At 40.5% G+C, this 26,912-nt stretch overlaps 2 protein-coding genes across 5 annotated transcripts in view; one reads left to right on the top strand and one right to left on the bottom strand.

The window, feature by feature from the left end:
* Nucleotides 1-9,534, top strand: part of LOC105834611 (tyrosine-protein kinase-like otk) — a 50,548-nt gene extending 41,014 nt beyond the window's left edge. The window contains exons 5-9 of the mRNA XM_012677237.3: nucleotides 74-370; nucleotides 518-1,084; nucleotides 1,187-1,462; nucleotides 1,585-1,770; nucleotides 1,867-9,534. Coding sequence (XP_012532691.1) covers nucleotides 74-370; nucleotides 518-1,084; nucleotides 1,187-1,462; nucleotides 1,585-1,770; nucleotides 1,867-2,918 — 2,378 coding nt within the window. The 3' untranslated portion in view covers nucleotides 2,919-9,534. The remainder of the gene's footprint in view (nucleotides 1-73; nucleotides 371-517; nucleotides 1,085-1,186; nucleotides 1,463-1,584; nucleotides 1,771-1,866) is intronic.
* LOC105834612 (semaphorin-1A) overlaps nucleotides 1,559-26,912 on the bottom strand; it is a 254,570-nt gene continuing 229,216 nt past the window's right edge. Inside the window, exons 5-11 of one of the 4 annotated variants that reach the window (XR_004962405.1) lie at nucleotides 24,557-24,645; nucleotides 19,841-19,982; nucleotides 18,108-18,456; nucleotides 17,174-17,787; nucleotides 16,877-17,087; nucleotides 16,381-16,805; nucleotides 1,559-1,751 (exon numbers count right to left, since the gene is read on the bottom strand). Coding sequence is in view for 3 of the 4 variants with exons in the window: in XM_036283603.1 (XP_036139496.1) it covers nucleotides 16,502-16,805; nucleotides 16,877-17,087; nucleotides 17,174-17,787; nucleotides 18,108-18,456; nucleotides 19,841-19,982; nucleotides 24,557-24,645 (1,709 nt within the window). In the remaining variant the exon portion in view is untranslated. Of the gene's footprint in view, nucleotides 1,752-9,482; nucleotides 16,806-16,876; nucleotides 17,088-17,173; nucleotides 17,788-18,107; nucleotides 18,457-19,840; nucleotides 19,983-24,556; nucleotides 24,646-26,912 lie in introns of those variants that run through there. The other 3 variants (XM_036283603.1, XM_036283605.1, XM_036283604.1) reach the window with 3 other exon arrangements.

Here is a 26,912-nt window from a genome sequence, read left to right as displayed (position 1 = left end):
AATTATTATTAATTATATTAATTAGTTAACTTTTTATTATTATATTTCTTGAAAACATAAATAAAACTTGTAGATTTATTGAACTTTTCGATGGCCGCCTTTGAACCAAAACTTCAAACTCAGTTGGCGATTGTCGGCGAAGATCAAGAATTTCAAATAAGTTGCCTAGAGCCCTTAGGGCTGCCTCCGCCCAAAGTTTTTTGGAGAGATCCCACGGGACATATTATAAGCGATACCGGTCCCGTGCGCGTTCAAGATAACACGCTCATTATCGCGAGGGCACGAATGGGCGAGGACGACGGCAATTATACTTGTATAGCCGAGAATCTCGCTGGTGATACGGATATATCCGTCCAAATAGTTATATCAAGTAGGTATACAATTTTTTCGGTAGAAAATTATAGGCGTAATTTATGTATTTTTTATGAATATGGTTGATTTGAAACTATAATTTCTATTGCGTAATTCCTATAACGATTCAGAAAAATTACAAATATTCTGTTATTTTTATTTTTAGCCCCACCAAGTATAATAAGCTCCCCAGAGTCGCTCAGCGTGATGGAGGGTGATTCCGTAATGCTGACTTGTTCATATTCTGGAATGGAACCGCCGGTGACACACGTGCACTGGTTGAAGGACGGGACGAAGCTGAAGGAATCAGGCGGGCCAACAAGATACCGCGTGACCGATAACCACGGCAATGTTACGCTACATTTCAAGAACGTTGACCTGTCCGATAAAGGGCACTACATGTGTGAAGTATTTACCACGGGTTTTGCATCTTTGTTTTCGAACCCAGCCGTTCTTACGGTTGAAGAGAAACTTAAATTTTCACCACAACCTGTCAATAAACGCTTGGAACTTGGCTCCACGGCGAAAGTATCATGCAAGGCCCAGGGCGCCACAAACCCTACGGTAAAATGGATGAAGGAGGGTGAGAACGAGGAATTTCCCAAACACGTTCAGGATATTAACGGCACTTTACACTTTAATGGTGTATTGGAGGAGGACAAAGGTCGATACACTTGTGTCGCCAGCAACGCTCAGGGATCCATCAATCACACGATTAGTATTGATGTAGTTAGTACGTATCAGTGCCTATACGATGAATGTTGAACAAACATTAAATTAATATAATAAATAAATAAATTTAATATAATAAATTAATGTGCTCTCTCGTTCATAGTCGCACCAAAATTTACGGTACAGCCGCAAAATCCAACGGAGGCAATTGAGGGATATCCGGTGATGTTACACTGTGCTGCCGAAGGTGATCCTAAACCAACTATCCAGTGGGATAAAGATTCTCGCATGAACAATCTAGATAATCCTCGATTCGAAGTATTAAGTAATGGAAGCTTGTACATTAAAGAGGTGTATCTTAGTGACGAGGGAAAATACGGATGTACTGCTGGCAATAGCGGTGGACTAAAGCGAGAGGAAGTTCAATTAAATGTAAAAGGTACTTGCATTATTCACTATTGTATATATTATTGTAACATATAATTTCTCGAAATCGCTATTTTAAATTAATTGGAAATTAATGGGATTCATTTTATGATAATAGAATAATTATTATTTCAGCTGGAGATAATTATAGAGCAGATATGGATCTAGAGGCCACTGATGATGGTACAATGATGACCAAGACTGTAACGATCACTCTCAGTGCAGCCGCAGGGTATATGGTGCTTGTCGTTGGTCTTATGTTATATTGTCGTTATCGCCGTCGCCGTAGGAAACAGCAATACCTGCAGGAACAAACGGAAGGTATATTGTCAATGTTATTAATATTAAATTAATGTGTGTAATAATTTGATGTAGCATATACACATTTAAATATATGTGTATGTCTATGAATTATAGAAAAAATGGAGAACGGCGAATTACAAGAGGAACAGACAGAGTTGAAGGAAACCGGGAATAAAATGAATTCAACGAATAAGAAGAAAGAAAACCGCGATTCCCATAACAAAAGTGACGGCGCGGATACGGCTCACAGTCAGAGTAGCAATCAATCTAAGAAATCCAAGTCGAATTATGACAAAATCGCCGTTTCGCGAAGCAGCTTAAAAGAATTGAAGCCTCTTGGTCGGGGTGAATTTGGTGAGATTTATAGTACGAAATATCAGATCGATGGTGACAAGGAATCCTTGGTCATGGTCAAGAGTCTGACGAATACGAAAGACGAGATTGCTCTGCAGGAATTTAAACGACAACTGGATCTTTTCCATAAGCTTAATCATGAGAACGTCGTCAAGTTGATTGGTCTTTGTCGAGAGGAAGAACCCGATTATATGATTTTAGAACATACTGACTGGGGCGACTTAAAACAGTTCTTGATTGCTTCACGAAAAGATAACAATCCTAGCCCAACACACGAATCGAAACCACCGCGTGCGCCTCAGCTGTCGGTGGCGCAAATACTGTCGCTGTCGAATCAGGCTGCGAAGGGCCTAAAACACTTAGCTGATAATCGATTAGTTCACAAGGACATAGCAGCGCGCAATTGTTTGATCGCCAGCAATTTGACGATCAAGATCTCGCTGCCATGTATGACCAAAGAACCATATCAGCAAGAGTACATGAAGCATCGAAATCAGGTAATTCCGCTGAGATGGCTACCCTATGAGGCTGTATATGAGGACGAGTACTCCACCAAAAGTGACGTGTATTCGTTCTCATGCCTGGTCTGGGAGATGTTCCACCAAGGCGAATTGCCGTTCATCAAATTGAACGATGAGTCCGTATTGGCTCAGCTCAAAACACAAACGCTCACGTGGAAGCCGCACAAGGCGGCACCGCCAGCCCTTCAAGAACTACAAGCTCAATGCTGGGCAAACGATCCGCGCGAGAGACCGACCTTTGACGAAGTTGTGTTGAAAATAGGCGAAATTGTGGTCGACAGTTGCCTGTAAGTTAGTACCGCGATCTAATTGTACAAGGCTTTGAATATCGGAAATACTGCAATAGGGGTAATGATTGTGCGGAGCTGTGCGTCGAGAGGTAAGGCTGATGAGCGCCGATGATCACGCGGTGGTGATTCCTCCCGTGCGAGGAAGAGGAATCCGAGAACGCCGCAATTTCACGCGCAAAAAAATAATTAACCGGCTTTCATATTAAACGCTTCGTATTGATTATATACGCATAATGAATTATAGACAACCTTACTCTTTTGTAAAAGGAAAATGCTTGCTCATTAATCATTGAATGCGCAAAGATTACGTGCTTGGTGACGCCACGTGATATATAGATTTTACGCGAAATTCAACTTTTCGCATCGTGCGTGTCATTTAACAACACGTCGTTGCATATAATTGAGTGAGTAACATCTTATACGAGAGTTTTGATATATTTTATATATGAAGCGCGCTCGCTTCAGAGATTCAATTATCGTCATCGTGTTTTGAGCAATCATGAATTTTTCTATCGTTACACGAACATCGTTTTCAAAATCGCGCGAGCTATCTCCCATGCTGTGCGATCATTGAACGTTATATCTTAATCTCTACTACTTCCCTGTTATAGATTATCAGATAAGGCGATAAAATCCATTAGTTCCGCAATAATTATTCATATTACAGTATTTTGTCGCGTCCACTAGTTCGATAAGGAAATAATATTTATTTCGAATAGCATTTCTCCGCTCCAATGACTGTTCTTCTATCGTCTGACTAAGAAACGATCTGTATGGGCCCATTACATGTTATTACGCAATTAATGCAATACTTAGTATACAGTATTGATATAATAATAGCTATCATCACCACACATCGAATACTCGTAAGATACGTTAATTGTTAGGTGAGCCGAGCCCGAAAACTGATAACGGAAATGTTCATTCGAGATTACGCGAACGGTCTCGATTGAACATCGGTAATCGGACTCGGCGCTGCAATGACATGCATATTAAGAAAGTATCACGACCATATCAAATACGAATGAAATCTTATCTCCGCCTATTTACTTCTACACCGCTAAGACGTAAAAAAAAAAACTTTATAACGTATATTATTTATAACGTATATATATATTTATGTGTGATAAGAATCGCAATCGACCACTCGTATTTGACGAAAAAGACGGCCTTGTACATATACCGATGGTAAACATGTAGTAGTTTTTTTGTTTTCTTTTTTAGCGCGAAAGACTTAGCGTGAATCATCGTGTTCATTTTTATTAATATAATCACCCGAATCCTCGATGATTTTTTTATCAAAGAATTTCGTATGTATTAATGTCAGAGAAGTAAAAGAATCGTGTCGCGTGCGGCTTGATGCTGGCACGCAGAGAAATGATAAAGATAAAACAGCATATACAGAATGACATTTGAAAAAACCTATTTTTACACGCGGAAATTAGAATCGATCGATCCAGAGGTAAAGTATCGCTCGCGATATTTTTGCATTCAGGAGGTCTGTGACGGTTTGATAAGTAGAAGCGCGAACAATCTATTTGACGCGATGGTCCAATAAGAGGAATGTGCTGAATATATATTTGACTCTTTATCCGATTTATACAACGAATATCAACGTTTATACTTTAACGATATGTAAGTTTTAATATTGATCCTATTTTTGCATTTAATTATACTGTAAGAGACTGTAAAGAAAAAGAACTCGCGAGGCAATTACGGTGCGCACGTTTGCTTCTTCCATTTCATGCAAGGCTTCCGTTGATGCTTCGTAAGCCAAGTGTTTGCAGAGTTATAAAAAAAAAGAACTACCAGTAAAGGTAACAGCTTTTAGTCGTACGGAATAGACAGCGTTAGAAATGTCAATAGAGAAATAATCGTGTGTTGCTATAATTTGGTTTGCGTTGTATTTACGTATTACGATCGATTTTAACAATTTTCGGAAGATTAATGCGCGCAAAATTAGTTTAGCTCCGTATCGATCGGCAATGCGGTTTGATAGAACTTCACATGTGAATGTGTATACGAGATGGATTTTGAAAAGCGAAGAGTAATTGATATATTGCCGACAGACTTGTCAGTCGTTCGTCAATGTCAAATTTAATCAAGATGAATTTTAACAGAGTAATATTTTTATTAAAAAATAACGATTTACCGAACTGTGAATTAAAAGCAATCACGCAGCTTGATTTAATTAAATATATATGTGTCACCGGTAGTAGAAAAAATTAAATGCGAAATCAATGGGAAGAAATAATTAAAAAAGCGGCAGATTTTAACACAACGAGATTGCTTTCATGTATCTATTCGTTATTGGCATTCTATCCAAGATTCTTTTGAAAATTTCTACTTCTCGAAAAAATTAAATGTTTCTTCCGAGGAGCAATTACGAGTGAATTCCGGCTCTGTGCATGCTAATATAAATATGATGTATCATATACGCATATTAGATATACCAAGCACTGACATATAACACTGCCAATAATAAATATGACTGTTCTCTAATTTGAAGCACTCTTGTTATGCTGAAAAAAGCGTGAGGCAATACCACGAAGACACTTTGCTTGTGTCGTGTACTCGTGGGTGTTCCAATTAATGATATGTAAAAGCACAAAAAGTAAATAATCTTTCAAGGTATCAGATCATCCAAGCTCGTAGTGTTTACGGGTCTACTTTTACAATGCTTTCTAAATGTTTGCTATATACGTCAAGAAATATCCTTGTGAACAATTGATAGCATACTTAGTAGTGCGAAATCCGTGGCATACTTGTCATTTAATTTCAAAAAGAAATTCGATAGATAGGAGAGCAAAGTTACTCAGATAGAAACATTGACGGAGATCAGAAATGTGTTTAAAGTAATAAAGTAATATGAATTCGATAGTTTTGTTGAATAGGAATCCTTATCTAAAATTTGCGTCTGAATGAAAAAAAATAATAAAATTACACTTGCAAAGTACGTGAGACAGTCATGTCGAAATGTAAAGAAGTATTCGTACAGCGTGTAATATTTTTTTCTATTTTTGATCCTAAATATTTAAGGTCATCATAGCTTCATTAATTTCATGTTATGACAAGAGCCTATCGGGGCTAAAGAAACACCCTAAGTACGAGCCACTGTTTGTAACATAAACTACACTAGGAATATACATTACAGCGATCTCTAACCCGTAATTACGAGTATGTAAAGTTAAGATCAATTATATCCAAGTCCTATGTGCTCATATCATTCGCTCAGATGTTAACGACCACCACTGCCATAAAGAAAGCAACAAGGCACACCGATCGCTGTGCCGGCGAGTTTCGTGAGGGCTACCTATTATGTCCAATATGTCTAGTCATATATACGATGACAAAGTAAGAACAGCGTACGGGAAGCTCATTTAAATGACGTTCATATCCTTAGGCGTTCCAAATCTATTTCTTTTTTACAGTATTTTGTAAATATTTGTACTTTTTTATCTACGTCGTACTTATGAATTTTTGGAATAGTATGTGCTATAATTAAATAAAGATGAGAAACCAAGTACATAATGCGTATCATGATTGTATTTCAACCCGTATCCTCATCGAAACCTACTAGAACCTTATCCTTATGTTGAACGATAAAAAATGGATGATTTACTCAATCTTTTACGGTTTTGACTTAAATCTTATATATATTCGATGATTATATCTTTTATAATTATACAAATTATTATAGAAACTTTTTATTTTAAATCGATTTGAAATAAAAGTCGACTTAATGTGAATCAAAATCATTATTTGAATGTACGTAGTTAAACACTCCAGTGAATAAAAGTATTTTTAAAAATACAAAGACTTGCTGAAACAAAATAATCGATCCTTACATACGCTTTCGCATATGTTTAAGAAGCGTCAATGACGAAAAAATTAAAAAAAGGATGTATGCTGGGTGGAATGTAAGTGCTAAAAAAAGGGATGGCGTATTACCTAATCAAATTTATTTTTACTTAATATTTCATGGTACAGTCTATACCTATTATGATATATAAAATAACGTAGTCGTCGAATGCAAACAGGTTCAACGAAAGCAGAAACGTCGACTGAGTAGCGCCCAGGAAAGAAAGGCGATCGAAACATCCGAAAATAAAACGTATAAATCATCGATGCGAACGCAGTAACGTGAGAAGTGCGTTTAGTCTTTTAAGTGTGTTTATATATTTATATGTAAAGTCTAAAAAAGGTGAGAGGATGAGTCACTTAATTCTTTAGTACTTAATTCATTAATACAGAAGCGTAGCAGCCTCACTCTCTAATAGTACTAAATATAATAATGGTATAATGCGATAATTATATCGTTAATATAGATTATTAACATTATAAATAATATAATCGTCGGAATTCGTATAATAAACAATGATACAAGGTATTTTTGTCGTTTTAGTTTTTTTAAATTGTTATCATATAGTAATAATCACAATAGCGTATTCTGAAAAATAGATTAGGGTCCCGTGGGCAGAGGGCGGAGTGCCTCTTTTCTCTTCCGAACAATTTTCTCTCCGTTTCGCTTAACTTCTCTTTCTTTCACGTTGCCCGTCGTGCCTTAATATTCTCCACGGGTGCCCGGAACCTAAATTGGACGAGGATCTCAAGAACGATCGCAAGTCTCGGGTGCTCGCAAAGCCCGTACGGTTCTTCTCGTCTATGTCTAATTGCGCCGCAAGAACTCGAAGTAGCCACGAAGAATCGCGCTGGGAATCCTGGCGATATTGAACTGCATTTCGCACAACGGTTTCGCCATCCGCTTTTTACGTGACAGTAAAAGACATAATCGGGAAGATAGATCGCTGTTTCATCGCTAGAAGCACACCTGTAATGGCTTCGAATCATTACATGAGTCGTTACACGAATTGGATGTTCCGAAGACAATCGAGAAGACTCTCGAATAGTCTCAACGAACGTTTGACATAGTTTGACGACCAAAGGCCATAGTCTCGATGATTTATAACGAATCTTCCGCGACTTTCTGACTTTCGACGCGTATCTCGTCGATCGAAGACCCGTACAAGTATATCGTCGCATCTTCCAGGTGCTTTTCCGATAACAAGATCAAACTACACCCGCCTAAGTTGTTCCTTTCTCTTCCTTCCTACCTGACTTTCACATTTCTGTTCTAGCTCTCCTTTTTTTTTCACTTTTTTTTTCATTTTTTTTAAACCGCGTCTCTGCCACTCTGCCTAGGGAACCCACTATAACAGGGCACTATGAACAGCAGTCTGCTGGCTAAGTGACTTTCCGAATCTACAATCGTTCCTCCGCATTCTCTCTTCTTTCTCGTTCTCTCTCACTCGATTAAATTCCCCTTTCTCGCCCTGTCGCACCCCCGCCTAATCCTCCCGCACACAAAAGTTCGACCCCGTTCTCTTTAACTCCCGTTCCCCCGCTCTCTGGTTCCGTTTCTCTCTCTCTCTCTTTGGTAGCCTGTCTCTCTCGCATTTTCTCCTTACCCTTCGTCGACCCCGCCGTAACGTTTTCCTGTCGACTAGTTTACTAATAAATCCCGGCTGTGCATTTCTATTCTTACCCTCGCGCGAGCATGAACTTTTAGACGGAAAAACGCAAAACGTGCCGCGTCAGGCCACGTCACTCCGAGGATTAAAAAAAAAAAAAAAGAACGCAACGCTTAACGAAAGACAACGGTTGCGCAACGGTGTAACCGCGATGACAGATATTAACGGTAGAATGAACGGAAAAGGAACCCCGTTGCACCGAGCTGCGAAGAAACGAGAAAAATATCGAGCTCGTGAAAATCGCAATATCCGCATCTATGTCGAACGAACCGGGGGATTAACCGACGTGTAACGGGCAAAATAGCGCGGAAAGAAAGCCCTATCTTCGTTTTCCCTGTACCCAGCATATCCCGGACAAGCCGATTTAACACGTGCACGCGCTCCCAAAACTCACCCCCTTCCCCGGATGTCCCGCGAAAATCGCGCGACGCACCATCCCTCGTGTCCCTTCGCATCCGAACCCGTCACAGAAAAATCGACAAAAGCTCCCCTTCGCCAGCATGCTCCTCCTATGTCAGCATTCACACTACGTATCAGCCAATAGTAAACCACTACTGTACCTTTTTCGCGTTTATGATATTTTATACTTTACTTTTTTTAATTATTTTTTTTTGTTTGTTAATATTAAACGTGCCGTGTCTCTACCATCAGCCTACTGCCAAACTACCTATCCTCCTCGCTTCAGCCTCCTTTCTCACCCTTTCTCTCTTTCAACCGATCTCTTCTTCCTCAAACTTCCTCTCGCTCGTGCCGCGCTTCCTCCCCTCGCCGGGTCATTCCACACTCATTTCTCTTCTCTCTCGCTCTTTCTCTCTCTCTCTCTCTCTCTCTCTCTCTCTCTCTCTCTCTCTCTCGCAGTTTATAAATAGTATTGTATTAATATCCTCAATCTTTCGTGTGTTACAATATAATAATCGGCAATAATATACCTTCAGTAATTAATGCATTATCGTTATTATTAGTATCGCTCTGTCTTTCGCTCTCTCTTCCTTGCTCTTTCTTTTTTTCCTTTCCTTCTTGATAGACCGGGTTAATTTTTTTTTTTTTTTCGTTCAAACGCTACCGTGAATCGCGCGAGTGTACGAACGAACGAATGGATGAATCGTCACGCTGCCCTGTGCCACACAGAATGGATGTCTGCGATCGATTGATGATGGTTGCTCCGATTTACCGATGTTCGGCGTGTTGCGCCGGGATGCGATTTACAAATACACACGGCGGAGACGCACACACAACACACAAACCTGCCCAATTAATTAAGTCGAAGGACCACCCCAAATTGCGACTCTGGCCCTGCGGCTCTATCTCTTGACGAGATCAATGTGAGCTTGCCGTCCGTCGATGTCGAGATCTCGATATTCTTGATAAGAAAAAATTTAGAAAGAAAAACGGAAAGGGTGCAACGTCGTTTCTTTCGCGTCTAATTGTTTCGTTACATGACCACGTGACAACGCGCTCGTTCGCCGCGAAATTGCAATCCGCCGTCTCCACCGTCGTCGTTTTACACCGCAAGATACAAGGTGATCCCTACATCCGACGAGCGAGACGCAGAAATCGGATCAATTGACGAGTCTTGCTTGTGTACGTTTATGTGTATGTGTGTGTTACGTGTCCAGAGCGACTTGACTGCGGTGACTTAATTAGAAATCCTTAAACGCTAGAAATCGTTTAATGTACAGTCTGCGTCTTCCGTCGCTGCTCCTCTCGCGTCGTCCGAGAAGGGAGAGATACCGGATCCGCGCGTTATCTCGCGAACGGCACGGTACGAGCGCGTCTGTAACGAGTAATACAAGAGTATAATAACATGTATAATAACATGCGATCGTGATAACGAGTAGCGTGCGGCGAACACGCGATCGTGACGCTCGCGAGAGTCTGCACTGCGATTTGTCGAGCGTTCGCCAGGCCGAGAGGAATATACGATCGTGGTGATTAAAAAAAAAAAAAAACAAACAAATTCGCGGCGGTAAATCTCTCGCGCCCTGTCGAACTTGGAGCGGAATTTCCCTCGGTTTCAGTCAACGCGAGGCGAACGACAAAAATGGTCGTCGAATAATGCTTTGATCTTTTAACGAGGCGAAACCACGAGGATACGAGGCGAGTGATCTGACTAATCCAAATGGGATCCACGCACGCACGCACGCACGCATCATGCATTTACGATGCTTCTTCCCACTTGGGGTTAAAGAATCCTGTCGCCTCTTTGCTTGTTCCGAAACCACCGAGGATGACGACGACGACGGCGGCGACAACGGCGACGAATGTATGCCAGAGTCACATTTGGGCGTATTTTTCTTTTTTTTTTTTTCGTGAATAGTTAATTCTTTCCCTTTTTTTTTTTAAAGGATACATATGGCCGACTAAATATACAGACCGGCATTTTTAAAGTAGCGCATGCTGCCGGGCGGCCGCCTCCGTCGGGACGCACACTTCGCCGAGCTTCTAGTTAGTTAGAGTAAAAAATAGCGTAAACGGCACTGTATTAGGAAGAAGCAAAATACATGTTACATTCTCGTTATTTTATCGTTGATAAATGCTATAGTGTTTTTTTTTTCCCTTTAAAAATCTTCTGGTATCGCAATGCGTTACATTATTATGATTATTCTTAAGTGTTAATTATCATATTGTTATCGTTATTATTATTAATATTATTATTAGTGTTTGCTCATTTTACAACGCCGCGCGGGGGAGGCCCGTCGCGCGGCCAGCAATCCCCGTTGGAAAGAAAAAAAGAAAAAACACCACCGACACCGTTTTTCTCACGCACGTCAGACTATGAACGCATGCCGGGGAGGGCGGGAAAACGCCGATACTCGTCCCGCCGCTCATTTTTTTTTTCCTCTTACTTTTCGCCGAGTCTTCTTTCACTTAATTACAAAGCGCGAAACGGGAGTCTCGTTCTTCCGCGGTCGTTCGTCACGTTTTTTTTTTTTTTTTAATGATTAACAGTCGCGAGATTCTAGCCGTCGTGGCAATGGAGTTTTCGTTGAAACGCGAATTTCGAAAAATACAATGTTCTCTCTTTTTTTCTCTTTCTTTCTCTCTCTCTATTCTTCTCATCTCTCTTGTACATATACACATATTTATATATATTATATATATATACTCTTTGCTTGGTATGCCACACTTTAAACGGAACGTCCGATCGGCGAAATCCCCCGACGGCTAGGGACTTAGGGGTTGCAAGGGATGGTAGCGAAGAGAAAAAGACTCTCGTTTCGGATATTTCAACGCTAGTAGTAAATTTGTTTAACATTAGGTACTAATTCTCTTCTTCTCTCTCGTTAAGTGACTTACAATTCGTACAACTCGCCTATCATGTAAAACTATGACGTCTAAGATGTCCGAATTAACGCTAGATCTCGATAATAATCAGATCGGATAAATTAATAGTCGTAACTGTGTATGTATCAACTAGGCTAGACTTCGACGGAAAAATATATTTATAAAAAGTTATAATATATATCATATATTAATATACGTTTCAAGCGTTCTATATATATGTATTTATATATATATTCATTTATTTATTTATATATATATTTATATATTTATATATTTATATTTATATACGTATGTATCATTACTAATCTTCTACTTATCTCTAAGCTTCCACATCCTCGCGAATCGCATCTCATACAAACTTTAACTTCTATTCGATTCCCCTCTCGATGCGAGGAGATCAATTTTTTATGTATTCCTAGGTTCATTTCAGTTGCAATTTATAAGTAACTGGCTAAACTCCTCTCTTGTTAAATGTACAGACAAATAATCTCGGGATTTTTTTTTTCGAGGGATTGAAATGAAATAATGCATGAAATATCGTTACGTCTCCCGCGAAACACGTCAAACAACGCAAAAAATCACGCGAAGCCTATAAATCGAACAACGCTTCTCACACGCGACTCCCGTTTATAACAATGCCGGACAAACGAATTCATTTATACCGAGTCGAAAGTCGCTCTAATCGATCACACTCGATCGCGTCATTGTCTTGGATGGAATCCGTTCCTTATTGGCTTAAACAACATGAACGTTACGAGCTCCTTGAACACGTTTATACAAATCTTCGTCTTTTTTTTACTTATTTTCCATTTATTAAAGTATCAACGCTCGATAATAATATTGTAAGCTTATAGACTTCTGATTTTTTTTGAACACCGAGCTATCGCTATACCTCTCACTCTCGTTCTCTCCCTCTCTTTCGCTCTCCTTGCTCCCACATTTACGCACACACGCACACACGCATATATTCTTTTTTTTTCTCTTTCTCTATCTCTCATTCTTTCTCCTTTCTTGCCTTTCCTCGTTCTCTCTTGAAAAATATTTCGTGGTGCACGATTGCCCTGTTTTTTTTTTTCTTTCATGCATTACTTGATTCCAACGTTTACGTACAATTCTACGATCTTAATATCGCGAGTATCTTCCAACTAGTGTGTGTCGTCAACATGATTATTAAAACTCGCTAACAAGGTGAACATCCTTACACGTCTTGCCCTCTGTCCTTTCCTCGCGTGTCCCATATGCACGCACGTGTTTGTGTATGACCGTGTCCGAGTCTGTGTGCAAGGGGGGCCACCTTCCTATTGTTAATGAATACCGTTTTGTGCGCGTCTTCTAACGATTAACCATCACAATGTCCAACGATGCCTAGTTTACAATTAATATCTTTGGTATCATGCCTGAGTCTTCCGTTTACAAAAAAAATCACTAAACAATTATTTATAGGACCTTGTTCGGGTACGGGTGCGCGACGCCGTTTGTCGTATCAAACTTAGAAAAAGATTCGTTCTTCGCGCGACGCGAAACAAGCAATTAGAAACGCTACTTAACTCCCGGGAGGGACAATTAAGTGTACATGCGACAAGGAATGTCGAATTGATTATATGGCAGCTTCAAACCACCGTGGAAAATACAACCACGGGAAATGATTCCTGATATCGCTACTTGTTTCAAGCACAAAATATCAATTTTACCTTAAAGCCTACGCCGCGTGGCAGTTTGGATAATTTTCACGTGTTTGATAGTCAATGAAATGTCTGTAGGTATGTTGACATCGTCGTTTTCTTTTTCTTAAAAATTTGCTGATTCACGAGGACTATTCGATTATGCTACTAATAGAGTTAACAATTCGCTTCGATGAACTTTCATTAGTTCTCTGACGAAATGTGTAATAAAGAATAATTTGTGCTTGGAACGGTAATCACTTAAATAGAGTAATAGAAAAATTTGTGATCCAAATTTTTGTAAAAAAAGATATTTTTCATCCACAACAATTGTAAAAACTTTTTCTAGAAAAAACTAAGAAAAAATAAATGCTCGTCCTTAGGGGATCCTTTCAGTCTTACCGTTTGAGGAATAATTTTTCGGCGAGCTCCTAGGATGTGTATTTTAGCACAGAGTAAACAAGTTGAACGAGTTAACGATTAATAAAAATAAAGAAGCAGTAATAGAATCTATAAAAATTTACAACCTGTAGTATGTATCCGTGTACTTGTATGCGTGTTAAAGAGTTCAGGTTCGATTGTTCACGAAAATTCCGCGATCGGTGAAAGACAATCTGCTGGAATGTAGCTGTTTTCGCGACACCGTAGAATTGTGGGAGACAGAGATGTCAGAAATTAATAATGCGCCGCATAATGCGTCGCGTGACACGTGACTGTAAAATGGGTACAAAAAACCGTACAAAAGGATATTTACAAAGCGTAACGACGAATTCTTGTGAACAAAAGACCATGAGATTCCATCACCACGTGCGTCCGTTTCGTATTTCAGATCCGCTGAGAGAACCCGATGAGTGAATAAAGCCCTCCCCACGTTTCTCTTGTCCCCTCCCGACGCTCAGAGAGCATCTCTCGTCATATAGAATATATCACATACATGTTTACTTCTCTAAACACACTGAAATAAGAAGCACTTTAAGATAGATGTCTACATACACCATCGGGCCCAGATTAGATGGACTGATTCTCGTTTCTTCGTTTCCAATCTTCCTGTCTTTATAACCCCTAATTGATGTATATGTATTTTTTTGTATATATGTATTATGTACATATAAGCGCAGTGCATCTCACATTTTTCTCCCGCTCTCTCTTTCTCGCTTTCTTCACTCTTTATTACGTATATGTGCAGGCGTCGAGAACGCGCGTCTCCGAAGCGTACACAGAACTAGAACCGACATTCAAGAAACTAGAAAGTAATATCGTCTCAAACGAGTATTTTAACGTATCCTATACAGCATCAGCGTAATCTCGCTGTTAGTTGACCGCTGCGTGGATACATCAATTAACGCATTCCTAAATCATGCAATATAGCAATCTCCACGATTTTATGCATAATTTAAATTTTTGTATAACAAATATCACTGGCTTAATTCATCTTTCATCAAAAACACATAAAAATGTGTAAATTATATTAAATTGCGGGCAACTTTATTTTACAATAAAATTTTTTAATATTTTACCATCGTGCAAGTAACTCTTTGAATCTAACAATCTTCACGTGGTGTAAATGAACATTCTATACAACTTGTAATAATATATTTAAAAGATAAAAATAAAATTACAAGAAAAGACGAAATAAATAAAAATAAGGACACAAAGACGTTATTATGTACACTTAATTAAAAATGCATTTTACATGATCCATTTGGTCAATCGCGAAAAACATCCGGCCAACAATGTCGATCATCATGATCGTCTTCAATTTCGAGGCACGCAGCAATGTTACGTGGTCTATAATGGCACTATCAATCACTCGTATTAAATATTACAACGTTAGAAAAATTGCGTGTTTCGAGTTTGCGGATAGTCTCCTTTAATTGACTTTATGAAAAAAGCTTTGTCGTAATACTATGCTGTATTAGCTTTACAATATACCAACCTCGATACTAATTGTCAATTAATAAAATAGTGGAGATTACGACATTTTGTTGCGAACCATCGCGTAACGTTCGCACTATTTTGTCAATCAAGCCTAATCACCAAAGTTCACTCGAGTTTACAGTCCGAGCATCGATAATCGTAGAATCTCTCGTCTTTTTGTATTCTATATGCTCATTCTTTTGCGGATTAGAGCTAAAGATCTACGATAATCGACAATCGCTACGCTAAAATGTTTGCGTTCACCTTATTTATTCCAATATGCATATGTAAATGAGCTAATAATGATCATCGTAACAACCATCGAAACACTTCTGGCTGGAATGTCGTTCCTATAAGGATTACGAAATGCTACATTATAACGCTGCGATGATTCGCGAATAGGCAACCTGCAAACAAACTGCTCTACGCACAGCTACTTGACTCGACGTTTCCCAATGCTCGTGATGGACAAGCGATTTCGCGATTTGGAAAATTCCTTTCCGTTATGCAAACAAATGATAACATCTAGATTCGATCGACGTAAAAATCTGTTATCCTAATTTTTCATTGCGGCCGAAGCGACATTAGTCGAAACGAAAGCCACGCGCGAAATAAGAGTATTCAGGATTGAAGGCAAGAAAGAAAAGCATCGCGGCATCCATCGAAGTACTGCGAGATCTCTGGCCTGGACTCTTCTCTCGATTAGTCGCTGTATACATTTGGGAATAACGCGCTAGAACTGTAGAGCGCGCTCCTTCTGTCACTCTCTCATCCCCTCGCGTCGCTGAGCCAAAAGTAAAGTACGACAGCGATCGTGACGGCGACAGCGATGACAATGATGACGATGACGATGACGATGACGATGATGGCGACGACGATGACGAAGGTGACAACTATGATCGATAGATGAAACTGCAGGGTGGCGTTGGCGGCGGCGGTGGCTGCTGGCCGCTCATGGCGATCGGTACGAGGGTGGGCGAGGGTGACGAGGAGGGAGGGGACGGGGAACTCGATGACACGCTCGACGATGGCGAGGGCGATTCCAGTGCCCTTGGGCCGGCGAGCTCACGATTTGACTGTCCCCCAGACGTCACAGCGCGACTACTCCTGCTGGCCGACGTCGCGTTGTGGCGATTGCGCGCTGGCCGTCCTAAGCTCCGGTGACGGCCACCCCCCTCCTCGCTCGTTTCTCAGAGATAAACTTTCTTGACGCTGCGTGTGGTCGCAAAGCCATCGTTGCGGCGATACGCATCGCCCTGATGGGAGCGAAGGGTGCCGAAGTTGTCGCCGCGGGCACCTCCGCGGAAACCGTAGCCGTCCGGGAACTGAAAGAGGGTCTCCGTGGGCGTTGGCGGTGGTTTCCTCATGGTACCCTTCGGGGACTGGAGCTTCGGTGGTTGCGGAACCAACACCGGCTCCGCATAGGTCACCTCCTCCTGCGGTAGCAGTTTTGGCTCGGGCGCCAGCCTGCTGAATGTGGATAAGCAGACATTACTAAGAGCGGCAAATGGAAATAAATTATTCCTCCGCCAAGTTCGTTCGTCCGTTGAAACAAAACATCTTACCTGTTCACATTTTGGCGTTGCTCGAAATATTCGTACTCCGTGTCGGGATAAGGTAGATTGTCGTCCTCGTCTTTCCTGCACTTCCTGCCGCATAAGTAACCGGCTACAAAGCCAACAAACAATGCGGCTAGTGCACCAGCTACCACAGCCATCACCAGGGTCTCCACCGAATACTGTGGTGTAGGCGTATCAGCCGCGGCTACTGCCGGACCTGCAAATAACAGAAATGTCAATTCAATTATATTTCGCGATAACGTGCAAAACAACTTTCGGTTTACGTCGTTACTGGCTGCTCACCTGAGTTGTTCTGTTCTTCGTCCTGCATGATATTGATAATTTCGCCGCCGGGGTTGTCCTTATTCGGGAGAGAGTCCTGCGGAAACTTGTTTTGATTGGCGGAAATAGCGCCGACGCTGCCGGCGTCCTTATTAAGGCTCTTGCTCGCCGGACAGGACGCATGAACGCCGGTTGCGACACTCTGCAGAAACCTGCTGGCGTCCGTCGCCGCCGGGCCGACCAACGCCCGGCACTTGTTCTCCACCTTGTCCCAGGCGCAGTACGGATCTTGCAGGGCCACGCACTCGCTGCACGATAGTATCCTATCGCTGTAACAGCGATGGAGTCTCAGCGCCTGCACCTGACTGTCGGCGATGACAACCAGTCGACCATCCTCGAGGCCGTCGCCCGCCTGCGAGGCTCGGACAACCTTGATGCCGCGCACTGGCACTGTTGGTGGAAATGCCTGTATCTCTTCGATCACGACGGGACTGACTTTCTGATGGGAATCAGCAGACTCGGCGTTCACCGCCTTGATCACCTTGCCGTTGTCCGTGCCGATGAAAAGGACGTCATAGGTCTTGCCGCCCGGAGTCTTCACTTGAGGATCCACGGCGATCTGAGTGAATCTGTAACTGAACATCGTATCACCACCGTTATCGAGATTTCAACTTACAATGTCAACAACTAAACGCGCGAGGTGACCAATTTACATGTTATGATTCACTCGCTGCGTTTCGCTTTATGAAAAAAAGGATCCGCAGGGAAAATAAAAAAAGCGTCTATCAACGTACACAGTAACGTATACAGTAAACCACGCTCGCATCGATGCAAAATACGCGACGCGGCGATGCGCGATGAAAGCTCGAAAGCATGGCTCCGCGCATAGTGTGCGTTCAATTTGGATTTCGGCTCGCGGCCGAAATCTCCTGGCTCTCGAGCGATTTTCACTTACTGGAAACTGGTGCGTATAACGATCGGCTGGCCGAAAAAGCTCGGCACCGACTCGTCCATCAGCGAGTGCGTGTTAATAAAGTTGAGCGTCAGGTCCGGCAGTGTGCGCGAGTCGTTGGTGCATTGGCCTGGCCGTGGGTCCGGCACCTTCGTGTCCTGCACCGGCAGCCAGTTGGAGTTCAGGGCGCTTTGCTCCTTGAAATTGCCGGCGAAGGTATCGGCGATGTCCTGCAACGAGAACGCGCACACCGCCGAGCCGCTTATGCTGTTCACCGGCGTCGTGAAGGTGCCATAGATGAGCTGGGCAGATGTGCCGCCGTATTGACCCGATATCAGCTCGGTCGTTGACTCTGCAATCGAGATATCTCTTAAATTGGTCGAAAAATGTATCCTCGAAAACGCAGTGATACAGATTGGTTCTGCATCTATCGTGGACTCGTATCTGTTTCTAGCAGTGTTTATCGTACACTGTTTAATAAGAACTGATTCTGTGATATTTCAGCTGTTTATTGTAATATCTGTTACGTCTGTAAGCATTCCAAATTCAAAATTTTGCGACAATCTTGTAATCCATTGGCATCTGAATATTACATATTACTTTTATGACACATTAAGCTCTATATGTTAAGTATGCACGAAAAAAATTAATGTCGACGATTTATTAAGAATTTTATAAAATCTTCTACCGTATTGAATTCATCTTTATTTATCAAATTAATCTCTAATTTATTAAACAAAGAGATGCGTGAAATAATAATAAATTAATACAACTTAATTTATTACGAATTAAGCGCTATCTTAAATCTGCCATTTTAAAGTTTTAAATTTTAGCATTATTTGAATTTAGTCATAAAGGAAGCCTTTATACGTACATACATAAATTTTGAGATCTCATTAAAAGAGTTAATATTGAACAAAATTCGCAAGATACATATTTGGATCTCTCCTTGTTAAATAATTTGTACCGATTTTAAAAATTTAAAGACTTACAAAAATTCTTATATCGAAATATCAAGATGACCATTTTAAATTCTAATTTAAATGCTTTAAGTTATAAATTATTATTAAAAAACATTAAAGAGAGTCTTCTCGTTTCAAAATTAGTTTTAATCAAGCGGGACTTAACCGGGAAAAGAAGGAAAGAGATCGAGTCATCCAAACCCATAGAAAAGATTTCTGGACCTAATGCTATAACTCTTCAATCTATCATAAAATAAGATCGATATAGCGCCAATCATATTTATTATCAAAGAAAGAATAGTTTATTTTTAAATGGAAAGTTCTTAAATCTAAGAATAAAATAACTTTCTATGCTACTTTATTAATTTCCTCAGAATAATTTAGTAAATTTGTGACCACCTTGTGATATTCTAGATTTAAGAAGAGACCGATGTAAAGATAGAAATTTTTTATTTAATCTCAATCTTGGTTTGTTTTTATACTACATGAGGTTGTAAAAAGATTGAGTATGTCAAGAATATTTTTTACCTGGTATCAGAAATCTTTCCTGAGAGGACAGTTATCCAAACGAAAAGGCATCCGGTGATTCGTGAGAGTACACACGTCCTCGTCAATACAATACACAAAACGTCAGAAAAAAAGATTCGACTTCTTCTGTCATAAAGGCAGTTTGGGGAAACAGATGCGAGCCCGGTATAATCAGACAGCAGGCAGGTAGCAGAGCGCACGTATGGTCGCGCCGTGTGCGAGCACACGCGACATCCGTCTACTTACGTATCTCGTTAAAGTAGAATGGGAAGTCTCCGGTGACGGAGCAATTGAGACGCGACTTCAAGAAGGACGTCCACCTGTTACGGAAACGATGCGGTCCGCCCCGGTCGTATTTACAGACTCGCGCCACGCGAGAGTAGACGGCCTGCGAACGCGAAAATTACGTCCTGTAAATTTCACTGTGGAGAAAGCGTAAGGCGAGAAAATTTTATCTCTCCCTTCCTCGCCCCTCCGAAAATGCGCCATGGGAAAAGGGACGCGGCAAATGAATGAGGAAATCTAGTTTCAGCTTTTACGCGCGCTATTAAAGTGACACGCGCGTTTCCGGACGGTACAAAGCGCCGCATAAAGATTGCGCAAAACTTCCTGCATGCGCGAAGCCAGCAGCACGGAGTGCTACCGTACCGTGACTTCCAGAGGACAAAAAAAATATGCGATTCGCAAAAATACACCGTGTATTATACCGTGTGAATATAGCGCGCGTAAAGAGCAAATAAAATTGGGCGCGGGGGTGATTTAGAGAGGCGATTTTATCGTGACCTGTAATTAAAATTAGAAGTCGCGCGCGAGCGTGTCCTCGGGCGCACGTAAACGAATGTAAAAATGTAGGGAGAAAACGGAACGAGCGGAGCGCGCTCGCGCGATTCCGAAGATCTCGGAATGATTTATTGTGGCCCCCGCCGAGATTATAAATTTATTCCGGGTCGCATAAAATTTTCTTTGCGACGTCCGACCGCGGAGGGAAGCCTCCCCCCCGCAATCTCTATCCGCGCAATACCCGCGGCGTCCCAACTTTTTTCCATCGTTCGCGATTTAGCCTTCACTCGCCGTAAAATTATGCGTCATTATCAGAGAGCGCGGAAAGCTCGGCCCCGCCTTTGACAATAAGTCGAGCTTCGACTTGAGGCCCCCGTTTACAATCCGAGTCCGAGGCTCGCGGCTTTCGCTGCCACGGCGCGGGGACACTCGTCTATACGTGGAGAGAAAGCGACGAGTTTGATCTTCGAATGCGAAACGACGGCGAGTGAAAGAAATCGCTTTACTCGTCGAGATATAAAAAAAAAGAGAAAAGAGAAAAAAACGTCCGAGGGGGGAAGTAATCGCGCGCGGCGCTACGAACTTTCGCGAGACTCTCGCGCGTATTATCCGCGTCCGACGCGAAACTTAATTTCATCCGACGCGATTCTTCCACTCCATTGTTATCCATTGACCCCGCGCGCTAATTTGCACGGGGCAAAATATTGTGACGGGACTTTTATAGCGAGCCGGCCTTTATCGTGCAAATTTTCGATCCGCCGTGTAAAAGCGGCGGAGTATTAAATCTTACGCGGTGAGAATGCCGATGGCAAAAGTTAACGGCGGGACTAATACTTTAAGCGAGTGTCCTTTAGTTGCACGACCGATTTTTATAGTCTGGATCCAACATGGGTAAACTTGTGTTCCGCGAGATATTTTCAAAATGCGCGGACATTTCTATTTGCAATTATCCAATAACACTTGTCAATAATAAAAATGTATCCTATATACATTAAAACAGTCAATTCTTATTAATGTTGTGGTTCTGATAACAAATATGCAAATAAAAATGGACTTTTAACTCTAGTTTTTATTAACAATTTCGAAAGAACTTTATTTTTCAATTTTTCATTTACCTGGGGTAAATAAATTATATGTAGCTAGGAAATAATATTAGCTTTAATTTAGAAAAGACAGATACAAATTATTTTAAAATTGCTACATGAAAAATACTGTTTTGCTGGTGTACTTAAAAATATATCTAGATACGGAACTGAATTAATTTTGCTCGACTATCAAATAACAGAATACTCAAGCAACCTGAAGCAATGCAGCAAACAAGTTTGACAATATAAAGATCAGCGTTCGATATAATTATTTTAATAGTTTAATAAAATTATTTTCAGATTGGTATCTAAATTTTTCCTCAATAAATCTGTTGTTTTCAAATATTTTCAACAAATTTTAATACGCTTCGGTTATTCCATTTTTATTTTTCATTAAATGTAACACCAGAAATAACATAAAAGTTTTATATGTTCTGAATATAAATTTCTTTTGCAAAGGTAGACTTGTCATGATAATTGTCAGTCGATAGAAACGTCTGCGCATTATATTAATGTATTAGTAGATCGCGTTGTAACGCATTTAAACATCTTTAACAATAAATAAAAATTAATTCGCACACACATATCGTGTGCTGGCTCTTATCGGCTTATTATTATTCACGTTTATCTGAATATAAACCTCCCTATATCTAAAACAAAAAATACAAACAAAAGTGCATTTGATTTTAAGAAGATTCCAACACTACTTTTTAATCAATAAACCGGTTATTCCTAAAATTAAAACATTTATAATAATAATATAAAATTATTATAAAGATGTCTAATTCGTTAATCACTACATATATAATCAATTAACAATGTTATTAAATATTTTTAAAATGAGAAATATTATAAGACACTTATTTGGTGTATCAGTAGATAACAAAATATGAACAGGACACTTATTTACTATCGGCTCTTAAAATGTGATAAATAAAAAATAATCGGAAAAAAAAGTATAAATAGGTATCCTCCATTATAAATTTATAATATTTTTATTTAATATAAATGTATCTCTCTCGACTTATAGTTCATGTTGAATTAAGAAACAGAAAATAATAGGTTTAATCTTCTTAGATTATATGTCATACGAGTCTTTTGCTCTCAAAATAATGAACATGACAAAATATGAATAAATAAATGCATCTCGCGTACATTTTTTATAAAAATTATAAATCCAATTATTTTAAAACGTTTTATTTTCATAAAAAATTAATATTGTATCATATTGTAAGCATTTTAAATTTGACAGTTAACTGATAGCTATAACGTTGCTATGTCACTACACACGTCTATTCTTGACAAATATTCTTGCCCTCCTTCATCGAAAAATATAAATTTAACTTTTAACCTGTACAGTTAATTTAGATGTAACTTTACAAAAAAAAAAAAAAAACTTAAATGTTTCCTTTGTAATTAAAATAATTTTCTGCTTTATATACAAATTAGGAAAAAATGTCTATGAAATATATATAACATATGTAGCTGAAGCTAGCAGCCAAAAACAGCAGCCAAACGAAAGTCATATAGGCGTTTCCACGAAACACCATTCAATCAAACGTTAAAAATTCCCTGGTTATGAGATTTTCATTCGCGATTGTGAATAATTGTTTAGTGGTTTTTTAAATTGTTAATTACGTTAGTCAGATAAATACAAGGAACGCTGTCTTCAAATTTCTACAAAAATATTTTTTGAAGTCTGGAACGACCTAATTAACCGTAAATGAAAAATTTTTATGAAAATGCGTTTTTGCAAAACATAGTTGATTACCAGGATAATGCAACGATTTTTTTTGTAAAGTACATTACCGCTTTTTGCTGCACCCAGAGCCAACGACGAGGACGTAGCGGTTTGACAACTCCAAACAATAAAAATTAATTTAAAACATATTTATTACAATTAAAAAAATGCACGTCCTCCCGTGAATGATCAATCAGTCAATTGTGCGTTACGGAGAGATATTTCCAGCCAAATTTGGAAAAAATCGTACATTGCGTTTAGACGTAAGGTGCAAAAAACGATAAAAATTAATTTTTTTAATGTTTATAACAATTAGAAAAATGTACGTCCTCTCGCAACTGATCAATTAGTCAATTGTACGTTACGGAAAGATAATTCCAGCCAAATTTGGAAAAAATCGTATATTGCGTTTAGGCGTGAATCGCATAAAACGATAAAAATTAGATTTTTAAATATTTATAACAATTGGGAAAATGCACGTGCTTTCGCGAATGATTGATCAGTCAATTGTACGTTACGGAAAGATATTTCCAACCAAATTTGAAGGAAATCTAATTTTGCATTTAGGCGTGAGGCGCTGAAAACGATAAAAATTAGTTAAAAATTTTATAACAATTGGTAAATTACAAGTCTTGTCGCAAATAATCGATTATGTATTATAATGACTAAACTCTATGCAAACTTTTCAAAGTTTGTTAAAATTTCATAACGAGAGAATTTTTAACGTTTGATTGAATGGTACCCCCTGGAAACGTCTATATGACGTTCGGTACTGGCCGCTCGACGTTTGGCTGCTGCCTTTGGCTGCTAGCTTTAGCTACATTTATAACATATTTGTAATATAAAATGCTATACTTTAAAAAATTTAAATAAAATAGCTTGAAAATGGTATGATAGAAGTTATTGAAGTTTTTTCTAAACATTGTTGGTATAATTAACTTTCAAATTTTATATTTATATTAAACTATTATAGCACTGCCTTATATTTCACTAAACACTAGAACTCTCTTAATGGTAAAAGTTGATAATTTTGCGTGAATTATTAAAATTTAGACAAAAATTGTTACAGGTATTACAAATATTATAAATACTCAAAATCGTTAATTTTGACGCAATTTCCCTTAAAATTGTGAGTTGTTCCCTAAATTTAAACAATAAATTCGTGTTTAACAAACAAAAATACATCAAAAGTGATTATTTATACACGTGACATAAAAAGGGATTGAGTATCCTTGCCAAGTGTAATTACGCGAGCGCACCGCGAGCGATTTCTCTCTCTCTCTCTCTCTCTCTCTCTTAAAATCTACGTTGGCTGATAGGGCGTATAGGGACGATTAATTGCCGACGATTCCTTACCTTGCCGCAATTGATATATTCTACAGCGGTCTCCCTGAAGAAGAAGTAGACGAAGTCTCCCTGGGACATGGAGCTCACGAAGTTCGGTGCTGCAATTAGAATATGTAGCCATTATTACTAACTGCTATTGCCACCGCGCGCGCGTGCGCGCGCGGCGATAGTAAATGGCGCCATAAATTCCCCTTATAAATAAATGAGCGTAATAACCACCTACTGGAACGCAATCGATGGTGTGTAATAAAGCAGACAACGCACATACAGTGGCCCGAGAAAATAAGAGGGGCGGGGGAAAAATCTCGACGCGATTTATTTAAAAACTTCCATTTCCGCTCGCGACGGCGCGCGACGAACATTAATTTCGCGCGCGTTCGCGAGAGGAGCGGTTCAAAAAGTTAGGGGTACAGCAACCGAGAGTACGGTTATTTACGCTAACAAACGTTCCCCTTAATTGTGCCATTAATTTCGACAAACCCGGTAATTAATTGAGCGTAATTACCGGCGATTAAGCGCATCAAGACACTCACGTTGACAAACGGCGCATTAGGCCCGATTATTAACGCTCGAAAATTATTACGTAGGACTTGGCCGTGTTGACGGTCGTCGTCCCATCAGCGGTAAAATTAAACGAGCGGCAGGACTCGTCGCCGAAAGTCTGGAAATCAGACCGCGGCGGCTTTTGCGCGAGAGGCGGACGCGAAAGTTTAACTACGGATACACGCGCGTATATTCCGTACAACCTCCTATTACCAATAAGCCGGCTACGTGTAAGAGTTTTACCTTTCTTTTATTTTCTCTCGGTTATTTCAACGCCGTCGCCCGGTAAAACGACGGTCGTCGCTACCACCGCCGCCACCGTCGCGGTTCCGCCCGTTCCGGTCGACCGCCCGATAAAGTGGGAAAACTTTATCGATTTATTAACTTGACAGGGTTTTCATAAGCTTCTTAGGATTCATAAAGTAATATTAATCTCGCCGTGCCACGTAGGTATATCCGAACGACCCGTCGCTCTCCGCCCTATAAATTCTCCTCGTTTTACCCAACCCCTTAGCAAGAGAGCTTCTCCAGCCTCCCTAGCTTCTCTCTCTCTCTCTCTCTCTCTCTCTCTCTTTGCCTGTCGTCGCCGGCTCGCTTCCTTCCTTCCTTCCTTCCTCGCTTTCTTTCCACCTCGCGTCCCATGTCGCGTTTAACTGCACCACCGCCGAGACAAAGTGCCGCGGAAAATTCGCGGTGAAGCCCTTTTTCCCGAAAGGGAAACACTTCCGTCGCTCCGCGAGTCTCTCACTTTCCTCTCCCGCCCTTACCCTCCGACCTCCCGTCGCGACCGATTAGAGAAAAATGCTTCTCCCCAGTCGACACCGGTTCGTTCGTCTTCCGCGCCTCGTCGGGAATCGTTCGGTCCGGGAGATTTTCGATTCGCGATTTGCCGAGGGAGCGGCACTACGACGACGGAGCGGAATGGAATTGAATTTTCGACGGGCGGAGAGAAAATCAATATTGTCCAACGGGCGGAGAAACTTCATTAGCGCTCTCGTACACCGTTCAATTAAAATACCCCGGGTGGACCGGGCGGCCCCGCTGCCGCCGTCTCCGCCTCGAGCAAAGTGACGTATCAATTTTAACGCCGCGACGACGATGACGACGACGACGGCGACGACAGTACTTTGAAGTTTCGTATAATGCACCGTAGTATATACGTCGAGAAAATCAGTTTTTAATTTATTAAATCCACAAAAGGGCCACGCGCGACGTATAAGCGGCAATGTTCGGCGAACAAAGAACCCATCGATAACCTATGGAAATCGTAGCGTGTATCAACACGCGCTTGGTGAAAAGCGCGATAAAAATCGGTTATATCTGCAGCGTTAATTAAAATCGTTTTTAAATTTCGTTAAATGGAAGGAAAAAAAAACGCGGTGCGCTGTATTTTCGCATGTTTCGAATGTACATCAAATAAAAAAAAAATACACGAAATCGCGTAAAATTTCTGGACACCGAAAATGGAACAGAATCCCATTTGGTCGAACATGATGATTTAAACAATAACGACATTTCATCAATTAAAAATCACAGCGGACTGCCGTGCGTACAATATCGCGGTGTCTGTATTACAACGCTACGAAGGGTCGCATTACAATCTCCGGGGCAAATTTCGAGCCGCTGCTCCGTCGTTACACGAGCCCGGAAGATCCGTGGAATAATCTTGGAGCACAAGACACGACGAGAGAGAGAGAGAGAGAGAGAGAGAGAGAGAGAGAGAGAGAGAGAGCTTAGGGAACCACGTACACGCATGGTTAATCCTGGAATTACACCGTGTGGATTAGAGGCACCGGGGAAAGGGAGGAAGAGGGAGGGACGC

Source organism: Monomorium pharaonis, chromosome 3 (genome assembly GCF_013373865.1).
Source record: "Monomorium pharaonis isolate MP-MQ-018 chromosome 3, ASM1337386v2, whole genome shotgun sequence".
Classification (NCBI taxonomy): Eukaryota; Metazoa; Arthropoda; class Insecta; order Hymenoptera; family Formicidae; genus Monomorium; species Monomorium pharaonis.
Note: the sequence above shows the minus strand (reverse complement) of the source record. Positions and strands in the feature narration are given on the sequence as shown.